This window comes from Scyliorhinus torazame, chromosome 18 (genome assembly GCF_047496885.1).
Source record: "Scyliorhinus torazame isolate Kashiwa2021f chromosome 18, sScyTor2.1, whole genome shotgun sequence".
NCBI lineage: Eukaryota > Metazoa > Chordata > Chondrichthyes > Carcharhiniformes > Scyliorhinidae > Scyliorhinus > Scyliorhinus torazame.
The window spans coordinates 156,812,244-156,836,749 of NC_092724.1; the positions used below are offsets into that span (position 1 = coordinate 156,812,244).

The following is a 24,506-nucleotide window of genomic DNA, read 5'->3' on the forward strand; positions in this document are numbered from 1 at the left end:
TTAAAAACAAGGGAGGCACAGAGTCCGGAGGTGGCGATTTTCAGGGTGGCGGAAAATCCGGGAATCCAGTAGGAGAAAGAGGCAGACGTTCTGGCATTTGCTTCCCTGGTAGCCCGGAGACGGATATTATTAGCTTGGAGGGACTCAAAAGCCCCCGAAGTCGGAGACCTGACTATCTGACATGGCTAGCTTTCTCGGTTTGAAGAAAATCAAGTTCGCCTTGAGAGGGTCAATGTTAGGATTCGCCCGGAGCTGGCAACCGTTCATCGACTTCTTTGCAGAAAATTAATCGTCAGCAGAAGGGGGCGGAGGAGTTAGTTTAGCTTAAGAGTATGGGGTTAATAAAGGTGGGACCTATTAGGAAGACGACGTTTGCACTATGTTTATATAAATTCATGTACATTGTTTATTTTGTTGTTGTTGTAAAACCAAAAAAAACTCAATAAAATGTTTACTTTAAAAAAAATTCTGCTTAGGGTTGCAGCAGCAAAATTGACAGGCCATTGGCAAAAAATAAAATATGGGCAAAAAATAAATAAATAGATTAAAAATGGGTCCAGATACGGTACAAGGAAAAGACATTCTCTTCCTGCAATTATACTGCCCAATTGGTCACTTTAAAAATCGGGACCATGAATTCACTGCATATCTGGCATGAGAACAAGAACCTTTGAAAAGGAGGATTTTAGTCCCCAAAATTAAACTACTTTAAAAAAAATAAACTTTTGTTCTCTATGGTAACTAACCACTGTGCTCCTGTGCCGCCCATGATCAAAGATGGTAGCCATAATGAGGAGTGACAAATACACAAAGATTTTCACTGCAAATAGAGGTCTACAAAATTATGACACTAGTCAATCACAAATGTGTTCCTTATCTGGCAAAGAATAAATTTAGGTAATCTAATCTTAGTTGCACTCCCAAGGATTTTGTTACAATAACCAAAATGAGGTTAACTCAGGACATAATATATGTCGACCGGCAAGTGACAGGTCACCTTGACTCATTTCCATCCAACCCATTTTCACATTTTTCAATCAGATTTACAATTCTTTTTTTTTTTAAATGTAGAATACCCAATTCATTTTTTTTCCAATTACGGGGCAATTTAGCATGGCCAATCCACCTACCCTGCACATCCTTTGGGTTGTGGGGGGCAAAAACCCACGCAAACACGGAATAATGTGCAAACTCCACACGGACAGTGACCCAGAGCCGGGATCGAACCTGGGACCTCGGCGCCGTGAGAGATTTACAATTCTAACACCTGCACCCACCAAATCATCATTCAGTGGACAAGTCAACATTGCCCATGAATAAGGCGCACAAGAGCAGTCTGTTGTCCTCCTATTCTCTTCTCACTTCCACCATTTCAACTTTTACAGCTGTAGGGCAGCACGGTGGCGCAGTGGGTTAGCACTGTGGCCTCATGGCGCCGGGATCCCAGGTTCAATCCCGCTCTGGGTCACTGTCCGTGTGGAGTTTGCACATTCTCCCCGTGTTTGCGTGGGTTTCGCCCCCACGACCCAAAAATGTGCAAGCTAGGTGGATTGGCCACGCTAAATTGCCCCTTAATTGGAAAAAATGAATTGGGTACTCTAAAATCTAGAAAAAAAAACTTTTACAGCTGTAACACAAGTTACAACGTCGAGAAAATGGTTGAGAACTTGTATCTTGCGCCACTTCCTTAAAAAAATTGTATTTATATAATGTGCAATATTTACAAATTAGGAATTGAATGATAAATTGTGCAGCAAGTCTGCGGAGTTCTTGGACTACAACTTACTTAGTGAGTACATTACAAGATTTAGCCGAATACAGCTAGAATTCTGAGAGGGAGAGGATTTGGTTGATATATAGTTGACGGTAAAAGTTAGGAAGCGTTTTTTTGAGGGGATGCTGTGGGACTGCAGATTCAATTAATATTTTTGGACAGTTTACTTAATCTATCACAGGATGAAATTTTAAAAGGAAACATTGATGTACTTCTCACAATCACACTGCAGTGCACTCCAGTTGGAGTGGGATGACAGAAACCAGTAGATGCAATACGAACCGATAGGGATCAGGAAGGTGCCAAGCTTAATCCCTGGCACATCCAAATTATCTAACTCAAACAGCCGATTGCAGAAGAAACATCACATTGGGTGTTTGTGTACAAATCTTTTGAAGTGGCACGACAATTCAGCAAAGCAGTTAAAGCATATGGGATCCTTGGCTTTATAATTAGTACAAATGGAGGGAAAATATGCTAAAAATATTTTTTTTAAACTCTACCTTAGCCCCCTGCTGGAGTATTGTGCCCTACTCTGGGGATCACATTTTAGAAATGACGTGAAGGCTTTGGAGAAGGTACAGAAGAGATTTTCTGGAATGGTTCCAGGAATGAGGGATTATAGTCGCATGAATAAACTGCAGAGGCTGGGGTTCTCCTTAGAACAGTGAATGCCTGTCTAGAGGAGATTTGAGGGGTATTTAACATCATGAAAGATTTAAATAGACTAAAAAAAGAAACAATTTTGAATAGATACAAAGAACAAAGAAAAGTACAGCACAGGAACAGGCCCTTCGGCCCTCCAAGCCCGTGCCGACCATGCTGCCCGACTAAACTACAATCTTCTACACTTCCTGGGTCTGTATTCCTCTATTCCCATCCTATTCATGTATTTGTCAAGATACCCCTTAAATGTCACTATCGTCCCTGCTTCCACCACCTCCTCTGGTAGCGAGTTCCAGGCACCCACTACCCTCTGTGTAAAAAAACTTGCCTCGTACATCTACTCTAAACCTTGCCCCTCGCACCTTAAACCTATGCCCCTTAGTAATTGACCCCTCTACCCTGGGGGAAAGCCTCTGACTATCCACTCTGTCTATGCCCTTCATAATTTTGTAGACCTCTATTTGCAGTGAAAATCTGTGTGTATTTGTCACTCCTCATTATGGCTACCATCTGTGATCATGGGCGGCACAGTAGCTAGCACTGTTGACAGCACCAGGGTCCCAGGTTCGATTCCCGCCTGGGTCACTGTGCGGAGTCTGCACGTTCTCCCCGCGGTTAGGTGGATTGACCATGCTACATTGCCCTTAGTGTTCCAAAAGGGATAGGTAGAGTTACTGGGTTGTGGAAGTGTGGGCTTAGGTAGAGTGCCTTTTCCAAGGGCCGGTGCAGACCTGATGGGCCGAATGGCCTCCTTCTGCACTGTAACTTCTATGAAATCTAGTCGCCCCTCAACCTCTGTCGTTCCAGTGAGAACAAACAGAGTTCATTCAACTGCTCCTCATAACTAATGCCCTCCATACCAGGCAACATCCAGGTAAATCTCTTCTACACCCTCTCTAAAGTCTCCACATCCTTCTGGTAGTGTGGCAACCAGAATTGAACACTATACTCCAAGTGTGGCCTAACTAAGGTTCTATACAGCTGAAACATGACTTGCCAATTCTTATACTCAATGCCCCGGCCAAAGAAGGCAAGCATGCCGTATGCCTTCTTGACTACCTTCGCCACCTGTGTTGCCCCTTTCAGTGACCTGTGGACCTGTACACCTAGATCTCTCTGACTTTCAATACTCTTGAGGGTTCTACCATTCACTGTATATTCCCTACCTGCATTAGACCTTCCAAAATGCATTACCTCACATTTGTCCGGATTAAACTCCATCTGCCATCTCTCCGCCCAAGTCTCCAAACGATCTAAATCCTGCTGTATCCTCTGACAGTCCTCATCGCTATCCGCAATTCCACCAACCTTTGTGTCGTCTGCAAACTTACTAGTCAGACCAGTTACATTTTCCTCCAAATCATTTATATATACTACGAACAGCAAAGGTCCCAGCACTGATCCCTGCGGAACACCACTAGTCACAGCCCTCCAATTAGAAAAGCACCTTTCCATTGCTACTCTCTGCCTTCTATGACCTTGCCAGTTCTGTATCCATCTTGCCAGCTCACCCCTGATCCCGTGTGACTTCACCTTTTGTACCAGTCAACCATGAGGGACCTTGTCAAAGGCCTTACTGAAGTCCATATGGACAACATCCACTGTCCTACCTGCATCAATCATCTTTGTGACCTCGTCGAAAAACTCTATCAAGTTAGTGAGACACGACCTCCCCTTCACAAAACCATGCTGCCTCTCACTAATACGTCCATTTGCTTCCAAATGGGAGTAGATCCTGTCTCGAAGAATTCTCTCCAGTAATTTCCCTACCACTGACGTAAGGCTCACCGGCCTGTAGTTCCCTGGATTATCCTTGCTACCCTTCTTAAACAAACAAACAACATTGGCTATTCTCCAGTCCTCTGGGACATCACCTGAAGACAGTGAGGATCCAAAGATTTCTGTCAAGGTCTCAGCAACTTCCTCTCTAGCCTCCTTCAGTATTCTGGGGTAGATCCCATCAGGCCCTAGGGACTTATTTACCGTAATATTTTTCAAGACGCCCACCCAACACCTCGTCTTTTTGGATCTCAATGAGATCCAGGCTATCTACACACCCTTCTCCAGACTCAACATCTACCAATTCCTTCTCTTTGGTGAATACTGATGCAAAGTATTCATTTAGTACCTCGCCCATTTCCTCTGGCTCCACACATAGATTCCCTTGCCTATCCTTCAGTGGGCCAACCCTTTGCCTGGCTACCCTCTTGCTTTTTATGTACGTGTAAAAAGCCTTGGGATTTTCCTTAACCCTATTTGCCAATGACTTTTTGTGACCCCTTCTAGCCCTCCTGACTCCTTGCTTAAGTTCCTTCCTACTTTCTTTATATTCCACGCAGGCTTCGTCTGTTCCCAGCCTTTTAGCCCTGACAAATGCCTCCTTTTCCTTTTTGACGAGGCCTACAATATCTCTCGTTATCCAAGGTTCCCAAAATTTGCCGTATTTATCCTTCTTCCTCACAGGAACATGCCGGTCCTGAATTCCTTTCAACTGACACTTGAAAGCCTCCCACGTGTCAGATGTTGAGTTCCCCTCAAACATCTGCCCCCAATCTAGGTTCTTCAGTTCCCGCCTAATATTGCTATAATTAGCCTTCCCCCAGTTTAGCACATTCACCCTAGGACCACTCTTATCCTTGTCCACCAGCACTTTAAAACTTACTGAATTGTGGTCACTGTTCCTGAAATGCTCCCCTACTGAAGCTTCTACCACCTGACCGGGCTCATTCCCCAATACCAGGTCCAGTGCAGCCCCTTCCCTAGTTGGACTGTCTACATATTGTTTTAAGAAGCCCTCCTGGATGCTCCTTACAAACTCTGCCCCGTCTAAGCCCCTGGCACTAAGTGAGTCCCAGTCAATATTGGGGAAGTTGAAGTCTCCCATCACAACAACCCTGTTGTTTTTACTCTTTTCCAAAATCTGTCTACCTATCTGCTCCTCTATCTCCCGCTGGCTGTTGGGAGGCCTGTAGTAAACCCCCAACAACATTGTGACTGCACCCTTCTTATTCTTGATCTCTACCCATATATCCTTACTGCGCTCTGAGGTGTCCTCCCGTAGTACAGCTGTGATATTCTCCCTAACCAGTACCGCAACTCGGCCACCCCTTTTACATCCCCCTCTATCCCGCCTGAAACATCTAAATCCTGGAACGTTTAGCTGCCAATCCTGTCCTTCCCTCAAACAGGTCTCTGTAATGGCAGCAACATCATAGTTCCAAGTACTAATAAGTTCATCTGCCTTACACGTAATACTTCTTGCATTAAAACATATGCACTTCAGGCCACCAGACCCGTTGTGTTCAGCAACTTCTCCCTGTCTGCTTTGCCTCAGAGCCTACTGGCGCCATTCCCTAGTTCTCCCTCAATGCTTTCACCTTCTGACCTATTGCTCCGGTGCTCACCCCCCTGCCATACTAGTTTAAACCTTCCCGTGTGACACTAGCAAACCTCTCGGCCAAGATATTTATGCCTCTCCAGTTTAGATGCAACCCATCCTTCTCATACAGGTCACACCTGCCCCGGAAGAGCTCCCAGTGGTCCAGATAATGGAAACCCTCCCTCCTACACCAGCTGTTTAGCCACATGTTTAGCTGCTCTATCTCCCTATTTCTAGCCTCACTGGCATGTGGCACAGGGAGTAATCCCGAGATTACAACCCTAGAGGTCCTGTCTTTTAACTTTCTGCCTAGCTCCCTGAACTCCTGCTGCAGGACCTCGTCCTTCCTGCCTATGTCGTTAGTACCAACATGTACAACGACCTCTGCCTGTTTGCCCTTCAGGATGCCCGCTACCCGTTCGTAGAGGGTAGTGCAGATGATGGATCAATAACTAGAGGCACTGATTTCAGGTTCTGAACTAACAGCAATGTGAGTAAAATCTTATTTTAACACAACTAGTAATGGACTATCCCATTGGCTGGCATGTACAATTTTTTTTTAAATAATAAATTTAGAGCATCCAATTCATTTTTTCCAATTGAGGGGCAATTTAGCGTGGCCAATCCACCTAGCTTGCCCAGCTTTGGGTTGTGGGGGCGAAACCCACGCAATCACGGGGAGAATATGCAAACTCCACACGGGCAATGTCCCAGAGCCAGGATTGAACCAGGGACCTCGGCGCCGTGAGGCAGCAATGCTAACCACTGTGCTGCCCTGGTATGTACAAATTTAATAAAAGCCATCAAATTGGATATATATTTGAAGGAGGAAAAAACGCATGGAGGGAAGAGAGAGACAATATTATAAATAGTGGATCTAACAGGACTGATCTCAAAAATTAGCAGAGATTCTATATGCCAAATGGCCGCCTTTGGTGCTGTACTATTTTATGACCATGCCATTTTAACTGTGCCACAATCTAACTATTAAAAGAAAAATGTTATGCACACAGATGATGGATGCTGCCTTCAGTACTTTTGACTTTTTTCTTTTCCGCGCTTCATGTGCATCCATATGGTGTACAACATTTCTGTTATGTTTAATTCTATGTTAACTTCCTTCCACATTCAGTCAGTCACCAAAATGGAGGGTTCCACCTCCAGAATGTTGTCCAACTTTTCGTGCTGATCTCTTCATGATGCAGCAACATAAATCCATGTAATAATGAGCTCCAGAATCACTTGTTTAATGCTCCCCACCCCCCCACCCCCCGCCTGACATGCCCGGTTTCAGGAACTCCAGCTAATTCACAACTCAACCCAAGACACCTCTTCACCAGTGTTTTGCAAATCCATTGCCAGATCGAATGACTGAGCAGTTGGCTTGTCAGGATGTTGTTTCGCTACACCATAGATTTGTGGAATCGGGTCACAAATTAGCCATGATTTTATTGAATGGCAAAACAGGCACAGGAGGCTAAATATCCTACTCTTGTTCCCATGTCCTTTTCAAAAGAAAACTTGATATTAATCAACTTGCTACCCATTTATAAACACCCCGGACATGCACTGAGACCATTAAATAATCCAACAGTTGGGGCGGCACGTGGCACAGTGGTTAGCACTGGGACTACGGCACTGAGGACCTAGGTTCAAATCCTGGCCCTAGGTCACTGTCCGTGAGGAGTTTGTGCATTCTCCGTGTCTGCATGGATTGCACCCCCACAACCCACAGATGTGCAAGTTAGGTGGATTGGCCACGCTAAATTGCCCCTTCATTGGAAAATAAAAATAATTGGGTAATCTAAAAAGATTTTTTTAAATAATCCAACAGTTAATCGTTTTTTGAATGTTTTGTTATTGATGTCAATTCACAAATATCATTGATAAATAGACAGTCTAGACTAAATAATTTAAACTCTTATCAAAACATCTTTTAAACTCCTAACATTTCCATAAGGTAGGAAGACAAACAATATTAACTGATCAGTAGTTTCTTCCAACCACAAAAAACAATAATTTAATTGGGAGTGGGAAGGAGCATGACATTTTAGAGAAATTTGGAATATTAATTTACTTTTTTAACAAACAAGTCATAAGGGGCGGCATGTGGCACAGTGGTTAGCACTGGGACTACGGCGCTGAGGACCCGGGTTCAAATCCCAGCCCTGGGTCACTGTCAGTGTGGAGGTTGCACATTATCCCAGTGTCTGCGTGGGTTTCACCCGCACAACCCAAAGATGTGCTGGTTAGGTGGATTGGCCACGCTAAATTGCCCCTTAATTGGAAAAGAAAAATAATTGGGTACTCTGAATTTATAAAAAGAGAAAAAAGTCATCAATATCCAAATTGTTGTATTTTTATTGAAAACTTCCCTTAGAAAAATTCTGTGGTGCAAAAGTGATGACACTGAACTTGAGATTGGGGAGTAACAATGGGAGGTTTTGGGGGGGCGGGGGGGAGAGAAGAGGGGTTGGGTGTACTGTATGACAAAGGTTTTCAAAGGAGGAAAGAAAGGTAACAATGTCACAGAGAGAGATCCAAATATCAGGGACACTGATTGAAAGAACAGCTAGTGAAGGTGGGACAGAAGGTGTGTGGACAAAGTAGCAATGAAATGTCAAAGGAATACAGTTTACAACTGGGACATACAACTGGAGATGATTACTCAAATGTAGTTACCACGATGGCATTGGACTTTAAATCTACTTAATTATTTTCAACGTGATGGGATACAGATACGCTTGGCAAGGAAATTGGTCATAGATTTGTAAAATGGTGTTGAAGAGGTGTCTCGGGTTGAGTTCTGAATTTTTATTCTTTTATAACTTATCCAATTAAAGAGCAATTTACCATGGCTAATCCACCTATCATTTTGGGTTGTGAGACCCACGCAGACTTGGGGAGAATGTGCAAACTCCACACGGACAGCGAATCGGGGCCAGGATCAAACCCGGGTCCTCGGCATGGGTGGAGTTCTGAATTAACTTTGTTCTTGAAGCAGGATAGGCTGGGAGCATTAAACAAGTCATTTGGAGGTGATTATAGCATAAATTTGGGTTTCAGCATCACAAAGAGAGAATCATGAACTGAAACATTTGGGAGGCAGAACCCTCCATTTTGGTGATTGAACTAATGTGGGAGGAGGTTAACCCAAGATTAAACATATAAGAAATGTTCTACACCACTTGGATGCAAATGAAGCATAGAAAAAAAAATCAAGCCAACATCATCTGTGTTGGCAAGAACCAGAACCAAAAATGGTATCTGCAGCGGGACGGCAGCAGAACTTTCCAAGTCAACAAAACAACCAAAAAAGTGTGAATTTAAAATATCAAGACGATTGGCTCTCCATAATCAAAATATATAGCTCCGCGTTAAAAACCGTATAACTGCGTCAATATTAACTTATCAGTCAACCATTATTTCCATAAGTTACAAAGAAAACTATTTATAGTTAGAGTCCGTTTGATTCTCAAGGGAAGTCGTACCCTGACTTACCCTTCACATTACCGACAATACAAGGTTGTCTTGTAAATCTTTTAAAAAAACGTAATCCTGGGAAAATATGCCTGAACGTTCACTTTAAGGATCAAAACTAATTTGCCTTTTCAAAATAATAAAGTGCATAAACTATGCATGTTAGTTAATAAGCATTTGAAAATAAATCTGCCTGTGACAGACTGAATCTGAACATCTAATTCTGACAATTTTTAAAAATAAATTTAGAGTACCCAATTCATTTTTTCCAATTAAGGGGCCATTTATTGTGGCCAATCCACCTATCCTGCACATCTTTGGGTTGTGGGGGCGAAACCGACGCAAACACGGGGAGAACGTGCAAACTCCACAGACAGTGACCCAGAGCCGGGATCAAACCTGGGACCTCAGCGCCATGAGGTAGCAGGGCTAACCCTCTGCGCCACCGTGCTGCCCTTAATTCTGACAATATTGACAAGAGAATAATCTTGTATAATCTATCAATTCTGTTCCAAAGAACTGGACTATTTAACCCTCCAAACAATTTTAATCACACATTTTCAAATTATGAAGTCTAGTATGAATTAGTAAAGATCATCCCAGTGTTGTGTTCTATTTTAGCTGAAAAAAGTCAGGTTTAGCGTTCAATGGAAAAACCTTGGTCCTGACACAAGGTATGATTTTAAACATCAATTTATTTATTTCCAGGTAAAATAAAATGGATTACCAACATCTTGAGTTTTTGAGCATTTCCAGAATTTCATTTCAAACTTACACCAACTTTCTTTCCATTTTTTCATTAAAACTGTGACCAAAAAACAGGCTTCGTTTAAAAATAAAAACCATTCAGGTGAAAACCCCAGTATCAGGTTCAAAAGTTATTTCTCTTATGTCAGAAGCAATTGGACTGTCAAGATGGTCATTGAGGTTCTCCCCCCACCCAAGGTTCTGGAGCAGGATGAGCTACAGAGGCCAGAGTGCAGTCTGAGCACATCACGACTATTCAGCAATACTACAACAAATTACTCCCCTTCACCTAACTAATGCAACTTCAGATGATCGTGACAGTTTAGGTCGGATTAAATTTTCCAACAGTTAAGTCGCACTTTGGCAAATGCCATGGCAACTGTTGCATGCAGGCTGACAAAAGAAGTTTGATGAGTTTTGCATGTGCCATTACCTGGCAAAGTGGGATCGCCAAACAATACAACCAAATACGGCGTGAAGCTTTGATCAAACAATATTTTAGGGGACGGGAAGGAGCTGACAATGTTGAAATGCATTACCTGGAGTACTGCTGTAAGTGCTGTGACTCCTGAAGCTGCTCTCTGTGCAATAACTACCATCGTCTTCCTCCTCCTCTTCTTCCTCCTCCTCGGTGGCCTGGAGATAATCCGAATCCTGCTCGTCCTCCTCGTCGTTCTCCCGCTCGTCCTCCTCGTCGTCCTCCTCGGACACCAGGCTCTCGTCGTCCTCCTCGCTCTCGTGGTCGTCGTAGATGACTTTGTTGACGGCCAGCTTGCGGGAGCGGCCGCCTCCTTGCCGCTGCTGCTGCTGAGCCGCGGCCTTGGCCCTGCCCCGGCTGCCTGCCTTGCCGCCTCGCGGGGTCCGGCTCCCTCTGCCGCCAGCTTCGACGTGATTCAGCCGCCGGTCCAGCCCTCTGCCTCTGCCGACCCCGCTGGCACGGTACCTCAGGCTGCCGGCCGGTCCCCCGCCGCCTCCCGCCGGCGAAGCATCGAGCGTCTTGGGCGGCCTACCTCTCCTTCCTCTCATAGTGATCCCCCCCCGCCCCGCCTCACTTTATTTTTAACCCCCTCCCCCCCCCCCGAAAAAAATTAATCACCTCAACCCCCTTCCCCCCCCCCAAAAGGAGAATTTAAAAAGCTTGGGATTTATTATTATTTCTTCCACAGACTCCCGCCCGCCTCCCTTTTCCGCAGTCGCTGGGAGGGAGTCGCCGAGCCTCGAGCACTCGGATTATTGTTATTTGGGGTTTTGTTTTCCTTTTCCTCGCTCTCTCCCTCCCTCTGCGTCCCCCCTCCCCTCCTCCTCTGCCGCCTCCTCTTCCTCCTCCTCCGTCGCCTCCTGCTTCACTCCAACCTTCCGGCATCCATGTTGTATTCGGGGATCGCCGCCATTTTTGTCAACCAGTCAACTGGTCACGTGACCGCCGCCTCTCCTCTCTCTCCCCCCCCCCCCCCCCCCCCCTTTCCCCTTCCTCGCGCGCGCCGCCTCCTGGGCCCCGGCACGAGCAGCAAGGCAGCAACCCCCGGCCTCCGCAAGCCACCCCCAGCAGACATTGCTCGCTCGCACCTAAAATCGTCCCTATCTGCAATTCTGCACAATACATTTTTTTTTTAAATATATACAAAAATAGTAAAATTCTAAATCGCAATGCTTTATTTATATCTATATATATAATGTCCAACAGAAATGCAAAACTAGTGAGTCAAAAAATATTGCAATGCTTTACACATCCAATAGACATTTTATATTACTGTATGCAAAACCAGTTGAGCACAAAAAAATAAGGCAATGTTTTCTATTCTGTGATTCCATATATATCCAACAAAAATGTTATATGCAACACTAATAAAGCGTGCAATTTTATATATATATATATATATCCAATAGCAATTTTATCCTCTATGCAAACCCAATAAAGTTCAAAGAAAATAATGCAGTTTCACATATATCCAACAAAAATGTTATATGCAAAACAAGTAAAATTCAAAATTGCAATGCTTTATATATATATACACACAACAGAAATGTCAAATATGCAAAACTAGTTACTTTCAACTGAAAAATTGCAATGCTTCCTATCTTATACAATCCAACAAAAAATAGTCAAATTAGAAAATATATACATAAAAGCAAAAACTCGTAAAATACAATAAAATAAAACAATGGGACATAGATATCTAACAGAATTTTTAAAAATGCAATAGAAAAATAGGCAATTTCTAATAAAATACCACAAAAACAATACATGTATTTAACAGGAATTCGTTACAAAGGAAGAAAACAACGCGATGTTATCAATGATGGAAATGTGGAGGAGTCATATTCGACAGAAAACTTTAACTGTCTCCACGGTTGACCGCCAGAACCCCCGAGATGTTCAGCACTTTGTTTTTATTGACGCAAGGTTACATATTTAACTAGTAAAATGCAAAATTAAACCTGCCATTTATATCTATATTACAAAACCTGGTATCACAAAAAATGCAGTTATATTTTTGACGTCGTTGTAAAAAAATTTTTAAATCAAAATGCGAAGGGAAACAATGCAAAATTCTACAACAAAACCTTGTACAGTTCAAAATAGAAACTAATGATGTATATATTACAAAAACTAACAAAACTCAGCGAAAGAAAAGCAATGCTTATGTATCTTAATTAGAAAATTGCAAAAGAAAATCCATGCAATGTTTCACTTCTTTTCCCCCCAAATGCAATTTGACTTTTTGTTTACACAATGCGACAGGTTGAACCTTGCAGCACCAGTACAACAAAGACTTTGCATTAAAGCCCCAACATCTAAAGAAGCGGAAACTTGTCCTTTTTTGCAACAAACGCGAGAGGCTGGTCGCTTTTTCGCTATTGGTTACGTTTTTCTGGTTTCCAACCGGAGGTAGCGATTGGATGGGGCGGAAGGTGGAGCATTTCCCTCATCGAGTTGCAAATTTGAGCCTTAAAAGAAATGAATGACGTTGGGAATACATTTGGACCACTTTTTTTTGGGGGGGTGCTGCAAATTGTAGGTAGCAGTTCACAGCCAATCAGCATTCTCATGATATCCCATATGCCCCGCGACAGCCAATACAAAGGGTTCTTCCAGAGAAACAAAACAAAGCAACAAAATTCCGCTAAAGCCTTTAAATATAAAGTTCCGCTCTTGTCTTTGTTTTCGTTGCCTGAATCATTCCCTGTCAGATTATCACTTCACAATGGGTGCAGACCTGCAGAAAATAGGCTCCTTTCTGATTCCCCGAACCTCTCTCGCCCCCCCCCCCATGGGGGGGGGGGGGGGGGCATGGAAATCCCTGGACTCTTTGAATATTAAACATATATAAATCCCTGTGTCCTGGATTAAAGGTTCATCGGCCGGGCCGGGCGAATAAACAATTGAAATGAAAATCGATTCTTGTCACAAGTAGGCTTCAAATGAAGTTACTGTGAAAAGCCCCAATTGCATCCGACCCAACCACATTCTCAAGTTGGCAAGAGTGTGGCTGCTGCGCACATCTGGACCCCCCCTCCCTAAACCTTTATTGTACAAGACCATCCCAATGGGAATGTCAATCAGGAGCAGCTTGGTTTTAATATCTCCCCACCAAACATCTGCTTTACAATCCCTGAGCAGGACCTTCCCCCCTCAAGCATCCGCCTCAAGGGTGTCCCACCCCTGGGATCAGCTTCCTGGGTTACAGAAATGTGTCTGTGCCCTCTTCCAAAAGTGTGAAAGGGAAGAGGAGGCGGCTCGCACTGTTTCAGTATTGTTAAGTGTGTCTTGTCCTGAATATTCAGGTTTTTTTTTAAATGAGGGCGTCACACATAGTGACAGATTGTAAAGGGGAATTGGCACTAATGGACAGACATACTAATAGACGAGATATTAACCAAGACAGTAACAGAAACTATGCTTGATCCCACAGAACTCGAGAAGCCCCAAGGAAAGAAAAGAAGAGAAGAGAAAGAAGAACAATGAGGACATCCTCCGTGTTGATCACCACCATTATAATGTGTATTCGGTTGCGCGCGAACGTGAACCCCCTGACCCCAACCCCCCCCCCCCCCACCCCCGGCCGTTAATGATTCACTTCCCCATAGCACCCAGAGCCCAGTAACAGGCAACACCACACCATCATGGTGTGATAAGCTCATAACGGGTACTCCCTTTCCTACATAGTCGAATCCCTATTAGCATTGGCGATACTCTGCAACACCGTGCAGACTATCCGCTTTCGGGAATGGCGAAGGAGAGCCTACCGCGCTCGCACCCCGGTATACAGGATAAGATCCCCTATGTTCGGTTATCACCAGGACCCCGAACCCCTCGATCTATAATAAAGGACATTCGTTTGCGTTCTTTTTGTAAATGAAAAAAAAATGTGTTTCATTTACGACGAAAAGATTGTACAACCCTGTGCTTGACCGCCAAGCCAGGAAAAATGTGCATGCTGCTTTTATTTTTGTATTGTTAGGAAGTTAATATGACTGAATGTTTAGTGAGTGTAGTTTATTGAGGACAGTTAGACGTACCGTTTTGTTTTATTTTGTAATGCATGCCCCTTTATGACATAGCGCCACTTAGAATGTTAGTAAAAAAAATTCATTGCATAGTTATGGTCAGTGTAAAGGCCATGGAAGGGTGCTTGCTGGGTCAGGGAATGAAGACAACGCAGTTATGTGATCCTTCACGCTTCGCGTTAGGGATCACAAGGAGGGAGTGTAGCCGCCTGGGTTGGCCACTTCCCGACTTAAAATGGAGAATTGCAAAGACTAAAGGGAAATTGAGCCAACACAGGCAAAATCGAGCAAGTGCAGAAATCCTGTGTATTGGAACTTGCAAAAACCAGACAGCACTGAAACCAGCAGCCATCTGCATAGTAATGGGCGATTCCCAGGCACAATTGATACACTTCAGGTGAATAAGGCCAAGCCAGACTCCTCGGCGCCAGCAGGAGCCAAGACAAAGGAAGGCCAACGGACATTTAGGGACTGCCCTGCGATCAGGGAACAACTCCAGTATTGGAGAAATCGATCCAAGTGATCGGAACGTAGTCCAATCACTTGGAACCAGGTACAGGGTTCGCCCAAAGGGGCGGAAGCCCATGGGGACTATAAAATAGTGTCCCCAAGTTCAAATTGTCCTTCTTGGCAGGGTCACTCAGCAGTGAATCAACCCTTGAGAGTGAACTGCCCAAGCTGCCGCATCAACCAAGTAAGTCAACGCACGCTACGAGATAGGCGCTCCTAGTTACCAGTCTGTACCAGCTTTTGAATCCTGCAGACTCAGATTGATCGAAAGGTCATTTGTTCCCCTGACCTAGTGGGCCAATTCCAAAGCTAAGTATAGGCCTTTTAGTGATAGAGAGTAGTCTAGAAAGTAGAATTTATGCATAGTAGTGATTTACTGTGTATAATAAATGTGTTTTGATTTGAATCTTACTAATTGGTGTGTTGAGTTATTGATCAGTACTTGAACCTCGTGGCGGTATCATAAAGATACCTGGTGACTCTAGAGCAAAGGTTATAGAAACAGAGCAAATTCAGTAAAGACCCAACGGGCAACGAATTAAGAGCCAACCAAAGTTAGCAACACCCCGGAGGAGTTAACAATCTCTGGATGTAGAAATCGAGTCAACCAGTTGTCATAATATCCACTCATGTATATAATGAGATGCAGACAGGCAGTGATTGACACACAGGATGACCAGTAAGCACACAACACAGTGCAGCCAATCACCAGACAGGACACTACCACTATAAAGCCAGAGGGCACTAGGTTTCCCTCTCTCGGGACCCAGCCAGTCAGAGTCCACGAGCTAGCAAGTGCAATCACCATGCGGTAGCTAGTAAGTCTGGTCAGGCTACTACAAGGTCTCCAGTCAGTTCAGTATAGTGTCGACCCACAGCTGAATATGTATATCAGTTCTATCGTTGAATAAAACAGTGTTGGATCTTCTCCAGTGTTAGACGTCTGTTTCTAGCTTCCCTGCATTGAGTGCAGTCCACATCGAACCCACCTGCCTAACACATCACCAGTAAGACACCAACTAGAAAAGACCCAGGGAATGACTGGAGCTGTGTATAATAGTAATTGTAAAATAAAGTAAGTTTTTGTTTTAACCTACTCAGTGTGATGCCCTCACAAAACTCTCTTCACTGATGCTATCTGACCTACTTAGCATTTTTAGCATTTTTTTTTTAAACTTCAGTCCAAAGTCTAATTTTTCTGAAGTAAAGCTTTTTACTCCTGATCAAAATCTCTCACAACTTCTGCCTATTAGTGTGAATATCAGACAAAAGTGGGGTTGAGCTTCACTAATCTATCCCTGAATAAACAGCTGACTCACACACAATGACCAGGTGCTCACACACCCAAAAAAGGCATTTTGGAGCCAGCATTACCTCTGGAATTGTACCCAACACAAACCATGGTCTTCAGAGAAGAGAGGAGGCAGAAATCAAAGAACTAGATGTTCACTATTAAATGCATTTGATCCACAATAGTCAACTATCAGCAAGCGATAGGCAGAGCTAAGCGATGTCACAACCAATGGATCAGATCTGAGCTCTGCAGTCCTGCCGCATCCCAGCCAGGAATGGTGGTGGACAATTAAACAACTCACTGGAGGAGGGATACTCCAAAAATACCTGTTACAGGGGAGCCCTGCACATCACTGCAAAAGACAATGCTGAGACATTTGCTACAATCTTCAGCCAGAGTGGATGATCCATCTCGGTCTCCTCTGGAGTGCCCCAGCATCACAGCTGCCAATCTTTAGCCAATTCAATATAATTGGATACTCTAAATTTTTTAAAAAACATTCAATGGTATTACCATTATTGAATCCCCAACTATCAATATCCTGAAGGTTTCCATTGACCAGAAACCGATAGCCTTCTTTTTTATAAATTTACAGTACCCAATTCATTTTTTCCAATTAAGGGGCAATTTAACGTGGCCAATCCACCTACCCAGCACATCTTTGGGTTGTGGGGGCGAAACCCGCGCAAACACGGGGAGAATGTGCAAACCCCAAACGGACAGTGACCCAGAATCGAACTTGGGACCTCGGTGTCATGAGGCAGCAGTGCTAACCACTGATATCCTTCTTGATATCCACGTGATATCAAGAAACGGCTGAAGGTATTGAATATTGCGAAGGCTATGAGCCCTGACAATATTCTGCCAATAGTACTTTGTGCTTGTTCTCCAGAACTTGTGCCCCTAGCCAAGCTGTTCTAGTACAGCTACAATACTGGCATCTACCTTGCAAAGTGGAAAATGGCCAGATGTGTCCTGTACACAAAAAGCAGGACAAATACAACACAGCCCATTGCGCCCCATCGGTCTACTCTCGATCATCAGTAAAGTGATGGAAGGGGTATCAACCGTACTATCAAGCGGTACTTGCTTAGCAACAGCCTGCTCACTGATGTTCAGTTTGGGTTCTGCCAGGGCCACTCAACTCCTGACCTCATTACAGCCTTGGCTCAAAAAAGGACAGAGGAGCAGAGCTCCAGAGGTGAGGCGAGGTCACGGTGATTATTTTTGATATCCGGGCCGCATTTGAGCGAATCATAGAATCCTGACAGTGCGGAAGGAGCCATTCGACTGATTGAGTCTGCACTGAGCTTCCAAAAGAGCACCCCATTTAATCCCACTCCCCTACCCTATCCCCATGACCTCGTGCATTGATCATGGCCAACCCACCTAACCTGCACCTCTTTGGACACTTAGGGGCAATTTAGCATGGCGAAGCCACCTAACCTGCACATCTTTGTACAGAGGGAGGAAACCGGAGCACCCGGAGGAAACCCACGTGGGGAGAATGTGCAAACTCCACACAGTCCTTTAAGGCCAGAATCAAACCCGGATCACTGGCGCTGTGGAGCAGCAGTGTGCATCAAGGAGTCCTGGAAAAAAACGGTGATGATAAGAATTAGAGGGAAATCTCTCCGTTGATTGGAGTCATACTTAGCATGAAGAAAGATTGTTGTGGTTGTTGGAGGTCAGTCATCTCAACTCCAGGAAATCGTTGCAGAAGTTCCTGAGGAAAGTGTCTTTGGCTCAAACATCTTTAATGACCTTCTTCAATGACCTTGCTTCCAACATAATGTCAGAAGTAGGGATGTTCACCGATGATTGCACAGTATTCATCACCATTTGTGACGCCTCAGATACTGAAACAGTCCATGTGCAAATGCAATAAGAGCTGGACAATATCCAGGCTTGGGCTGACAGTGGTGACAGTTGCAAGTATCATTCGTGCCACACCAGTGCCAGGAAATTACCATCTCCAACAAGAGAAAATCTAACCATCACTCCTTGACATTCAATTGTATCACCATTACTGAATCACCAACTATCAATATCCTGAAGGTTTCCATTGACCAGAAACTGAACTGGATTGCCATATAAATACTGTGGCTACAAGAGCAGGTCAGAGACTAGGAATCCTGCGGCGAATAACTCACCTCCTGACTTCCCAAACGCCATCGACAAGGCTCAAGTCAGGAGTGTGATGGAATACTCTCCCCTTGCCTGGATAAGTGCAGCTCCAACAACACTCAAGAAGCTCAACACCATTGGGAAGAAGCAACTTGCTTGATTGACGTCCCATCTACAAACAGTCATTCCCTCCACCACCGACGCACAGAAGCAGCCGTGTGTAGCATCTACAAAATGCACTGCAGTTACTCACCAAGGCCGGTTCGGCATGGCGGTGCAGTGGATTTTTGCTTCACATATTGCTTGGTTATTGGGGGGCTAACTTCTATGAGAAATGTTGTCCTATAGTTGGAGTTATATTGCCCCCATTGGAATTCAATGTTGTTGGGGTATTAGTTTTGGGACACCTGTTTTATCTTCAGGGTGGGCGATAAAGTTATGTTTGTTCTTCTCTATCCTGGGGGTGGGGGTCTGCCCCGCTAGCATTAAAATTCAGCTAGCCAACGGGAATGAGAAGGGGGGAGAAGCTGCAACAGTTGAACCAGTCTCTTGTGGTTCGATGAGCTTAGCATCTGTGAATAGTTGAGGGTTGGGATTTGGGGGGAGGGGGTGTTGGTTATTTTTCAGATATCAATTTGTATATTTGGGTACGGTGTTAGTGGGAAGAGGGGGGTGGGGGAGGGATTAGTTTGCTGATGGTGATTACAAGAATCTCTTTGTCTCACTCTGTGTGTGGTTTTGGTGGCCATCTTGGGTGGGCCTTGGGCCTGTTTTTCTTGGCAGCCCTGAGCCGTGGAAATGGCTGACTGAGGGATGTGGGGGGGTTGGGAGGCCCCCAATTAGGTTGGCCACCTGGAAGGTAAAGGGGTTGGGATGCCCAGTTAAAAGGTCGAGAGATTCTGCTCACCTACATAATCTGTGTGCTGATGTGGCGTTTTTGCAAGAGACCCATTTGCGGGTAAAAGACCAGCCCAGACTGCGGAAGGCGTTGGTGAGCCAGGTGTTCCATTCAGGCTTTGATGGACGGGCCCGAGGTGCACCGATCTTAATAAACGGGTTCTTATTTGGCCACTGGGACCGTAGCGGATCCCAATGGCAGGTTTGTGATGGTCAGTGAGTCTTTGGCGGGCACATCATTGATACTAGTAAATGTCTAGGTGCCAAATTGGGACAATGTAACATTCGTTAGGAGAATGTTGGTTTCCTGGACACACACACCAACTGATCTTTGGAGGGGACTTTGACTGCGAACTGGATCCTAATCTAGATCATTCCAGACCTCGGGGGTGGTGGAGGTGCTGTGCTCCTGCCCTTTGTGGAACAGATGGGGGGGGCAGGGGGGCAGACCCGTGGCGGGCTTTGCACCCAGGGGACTAGGAGGTCTTGTTCTTTTCCCACATAGGTTATTCCAGGATTGACTTCTTCTCAATGGGTGGGTCCCTTCTACCCTGGATGCGAAGAGCAGAATCCTCGGCAATTGTAATCTCAGACCATGCTCCACACATCGTGGAATTAGCCTTGGAAATAGATTCTGATCAGCGCCCACCATACGCTGTTGGCAGACAGAGGGTTTTGTGAGTACATGTCCAGGGCCATTCAGGAGAACACCAGATTAAATAGGAACGACTCTGTCTTTCCCTCCACAATTTGGGAAGTCCTTACGCCGGCTGTAAGGGGGGGGGGGTAATTTTAAGGCACATTTAGATAGGGTGGTGAGGGCGAGCGGCAACAGCTGGTGGATGCACTCCTTGAGATGATCACCGATATTAGTCTGACCCTACCCTGGAGTTGCTTGTGAACAGGAAGAGGCTGCAAGCCCAGTTTGATTTACTGTCCACAGGGAAGGCAGTGAGTCAGCCCCGGCGTCGAGGTTTTTTTTTATGAGCATGGGGAGAGGGCCAGCTGTCTTCTAACCCACCAGCTCAGGCAGCTGGCAGCTTCCCGAGAGAGTATACAAATTTAAAAACTCCAGCGACAGATTGGTTTGCGACTTGAGTGCAGTCAATGCGGTTTTGGAGTCTTTTTACAGGAGCCTCAATAGCACAGAGCATCCGGAGAATAGTTTGGTCGTGTCCGTGATTTTAGACAGGTTGTCACTTCCGGTGGTGGAGAAAGAAAGGCAGGAGGAGCTGGGGGCCCCGTTCAGTCTGGAGGAAGTACTGGAGGGCATTGGGTTGATGCAATTGGGTAAGGCTCCTGGCCCTGATGGGTTTCCCATCAAATTTTATAGGATGTTTGCGAGCCAGTTAACACCATTGATAGCGGACACGGTTAACGATTCCTTGTTACAGGGGTCCTTGCCCCCTGTGCTCTCCCAGGCCTCGATATCGCTCAATTTGAATAAAGACAAAAATCCCACGGGGTGTGGTTCTTACTGACGCATTACTCTCTTGAACGTCAACGCCACAATGATAGCTAAAGGATGTCCTTTATCACCACTCCTGTTTGCTCCGGCGATTGAGTCGTTAGCAATAGCACTGAGATCCTCAGATAATAGAGGGGGATGGAACGGTGGCGTGGGGTGGGGGGGGGGTGGGGTAGGAGTTTAGGGTGTCCCAATATGCCGATGATCCCCTTCTGTATATTATGTACCCAGTCTCCTGTATGGATGAATTGATGAAACTTCTCAGGAGTTTTGGTACCTTTTTGGGATACTGGCTGAACCTGGAGAAGAGTGAATATATTCGGTTAACACTTGTTCTATACTGGTCTGGTGAGCAGGGGCAGGTCCCACTTTCCCTCCCTTGTTCTTGGTGGGCAGCATCCAGACTATAAAAATTAATATTCGCCCAAGGTTTCTTTTCAGTGTCTCCCGATTTTTATTCCCAAATTCTTTTTTTGCTTAATAAGCTTGTGGCCTATTTTATTTGGGCAGGTAAGACCCCCCAAGAGTCTCTCGGGCATTCGTTCAGAGGGTCTGGCAGTCTGGCATTACCCAACTTGCTTGTTTATAATTGGGCAGCCAACATCGAGAAGGTGCTGGGATGGTTTGAGGAGCAGGGCCCCATGTGGGGACAGGTGGAGGTAAGCTCCTGTAGGGGTCTTGTCTAAGGGCTTTGGCAATGGCCTCACTCCCCGATGAGGTGCTTCCTCAAACCCGGTGGTGGCGTCCACTGTTAGAATATCGCGGTTGTTTAGGCAGCATTATAAATTGGAATCCATGTCATTGCTGGCCCCCATCTGTGGCAACCACCTATTTGCACCATTGGATTTAGACACGATGTTTAGGGCATGGGGCAAGTGCCTTGGGAGATTTAGGGATCTATTTGTGGAGGGACGGTTTGCTATTTGGGGGTATTATCAACGAGATTTCAACTTCCGGGGACGAACTTGTTCCGTTACCTCCAGGTACTTGATTAGTTTGGAAGGCTTTTCCCACATTCCCCTAGGCTCCACAACCCTCCTTGTTGAGTGGGATCCTATCACTGGCAGGGTCTGGTGGGGGGAGAATTTCCAACATCTATGGGCAAATCTTGTCAACGGAGGTGGCCCCGCTAGACAGGTACGGGCAAAATGGAAGGAAGAACTGGGGACTATTTTAGATGGGGACGTGTGGTATGAGGCCCTTCCCAGGGTGAACTCCACATCCTCCTGTGCACGGCTCAGTCTAATTCAGCTCAAGGTTGTATATAGGGCTCACCTAACTAATGCTCAGACGAGTAGTTTCTTTTGGGGAGTGGAGGGCAGGTGTGAGCGGTGTTCTTTGGGACCTGCTAATCACACCCAGATGTTCTGGTCGTGTCCCAGGATGGAAAGCTTTTGGATCTCCCTGTTTAACACCATGTCAGTGATTCTTAACATTCACCTGGAGCCTTGTCCTTTAGTGGCCATTTTCAGAGTATCGGACTCACCGGGGTTACGGAGGGGGTGAAGACGGATGTTCCCACCTTTTCCTCACAAATAGCCGGAGGTGAGTTCTGCTGGGATGGAGATCCTCTGCTCCGCCCAGTGCCTCGGTCTAGTTGGGTGACCTTATGGAATTTTTACATCTGGAGAAGGTCAAGTACACCGTCAGGGGTCAGTCGAGGGTCAGTCAAGGCTCAGGGGTCAGTCGAGGGTTCTACCTGAGGAGGCAGCGATTCAGTTCTTACTTTAAAAAAAATAAATTTAGAGTACTCAATTCTTTTTTTCCAATTAAGAGGCAATTTAGCGTGGCCAATCCACCTACCCTGCACATCTTTGGATTGTGGGTGTGATCCCCACGCAGACACGGGGAGAATGTGCAAACTCCACACAGACAGTGACCCAGAGCCGGGATCGAACCTGGGCCCTCGGCACCGTGAGGCAGCAGTGCTAACCACTGCGCCACCGTTCCACTATTTTTTATATCGAATTTACAGTGTAGAAGGAGGCCATTCGGCCCATCGAGTCTGCACCGGCTCTTGGAAAGAGCACCCTACCCAAGCCCACACAACCACCCTATCACCATAACCCAATAACCCCACCCAACCATTTTGGACACTAAGGGTAATTTAGCAAGGCCAATCCACCTAACCTGCACATCTTTGGACTGTGGGAGGAAACCGGAGCACCCGGAGGAAACCCACGCACATACGGGGAGGATGTGCAGACTCCGCTCAGTGACCCAAACCGGGAATCGAACCTGGGACCCTGGAGCTGTGAAGCAACTGTGCTAACCACTATGCTACCATGCTGCCCTACTTCCTACTTTTTAAAGAATAAATCGCCATCAGCTGTTGGGGGGATGTTAGTTCTTATTGTTGGGGAAAGGGAGTTTCTCTCTGGGGTGGGCTTTCCATGGTTGGTTGTGTTTTTCTAATATTGAAATTTATAACATCTGTTTTCCGTGTTATTGTGTATTTTGTTTGTTATAAATGGTAAATTCTTTAATAAAAATTTGTTTCGAAAAAACTTTAATTTTAAAGTTTATGCTTCTGTTTATGTTTCTGTATTTATGCTATGAATTATGGTGATTGTTTTATTTGTACCATCAGAACAATTCAACACCTGTTGCCATAATAATTTTGGTTTGCAGTAAACCAATTATCAGTCACAACTGTGTTCACCAATGAGGGGGATAAAAGAGAAAAGTGGAGTTTGGGATGAAGAACAGCTATTGAACGGCAGAGCAGACTCAAGGGACAGTGCACTCCTATTCTCTGCTTTCTTGTCACAAATTTATTTCAAGAAGGACAGCCAATCAGTAGAATAAACCCTTCCCCACCCCACACCCCATCTATTTTATGGATGGTCACTGTTGTCTCAGATGATACCAGAATTCTAACTTCGATCCTTCCGAGGCAGTTTCTCCGACCGGGAATGCTATGTTTCCACTCCAGCTCAATGGATTCTGAATGGTTGTTAAATACAAAGTGCAATGTGCAGAATCTGACACATTAAGGCAGGAGGTGCTCGAAGGATTGGGTAGATGGGTTGTTTAGAGGTTTGTGACTTCTAGAATGAGCCTTTTCCATTTTGGTCTATTGGTGAATTCCACATCCAACTGTGACCACCCCACTTGTCCTTGTGGAATTTACCTTCAGGTTGTGGACACTCTCCATCGCCTTGTGTGGCACTACCACTGTGCCAAATGGAATAGATTTAGACCATCCATGAGCTGTTGTGTGCCATCTGCAGGAGAATTGTACTCAACCACAATCTGTAACCCAATGACCTGGTTTATCTCCACCTGAACCATTATCATCTAGCCAGGATGTCAATTATGTTCAATGAACAGTGCGGGAGGGGATGCTAGGAGCAGCACCAGGTATACCTAAAAATGAGGCGTTAACCTGGTGAAGCTACAACACAGGACTCCTTGCCTCCCAAACAGTAAAAGTAACATGTGACAGACAGAGCTCAGCAATCCCATAAAAAATAAGATCTACTGTCCTGCCTCATTCGGTCGGGAATGGTGTTGGAAAATTAAACAACTAACTGGAAGAGGAAGAGGCTTCCCAAGAATCCCCATGCTCAATGATGGAGGAACCCAACACATCAATGCAAATGATAAGGTTAAAGCATTTGCAGCCAAGTTAAGTTGTTCCAGTACATCTACA

At 45.2% G+C, this 24,506-nt stretch overlaps 1 protein-coding gene across 11 annotated transcripts in view; it reads right to left on the reverse strand.

Moving 5' to 3' along the window:
• bptf (bromodomain PHD finger transcription factor) overlaps positions 1-11,072 on the reverse strand; it is a 194,879-nt gene extending 183,807 nt beyond the window's left edge. For all 11 annotated transcript variants that reach the window (XM_072483721.1, XM_072483720.1, XM_072483722.1 and 8 more), the window contains exon 1: positions 10,586-11,072. In XM_072483721.1, the coding sequence (XP_072339822.1) occupies positions 10,586-11,072 (487 nt within the window). The remainder of the gene's footprint in view (positions 1-10,585) is intronic.
• Positions 11,073-24,506: the final 13,434 nt, after the last annotated feature.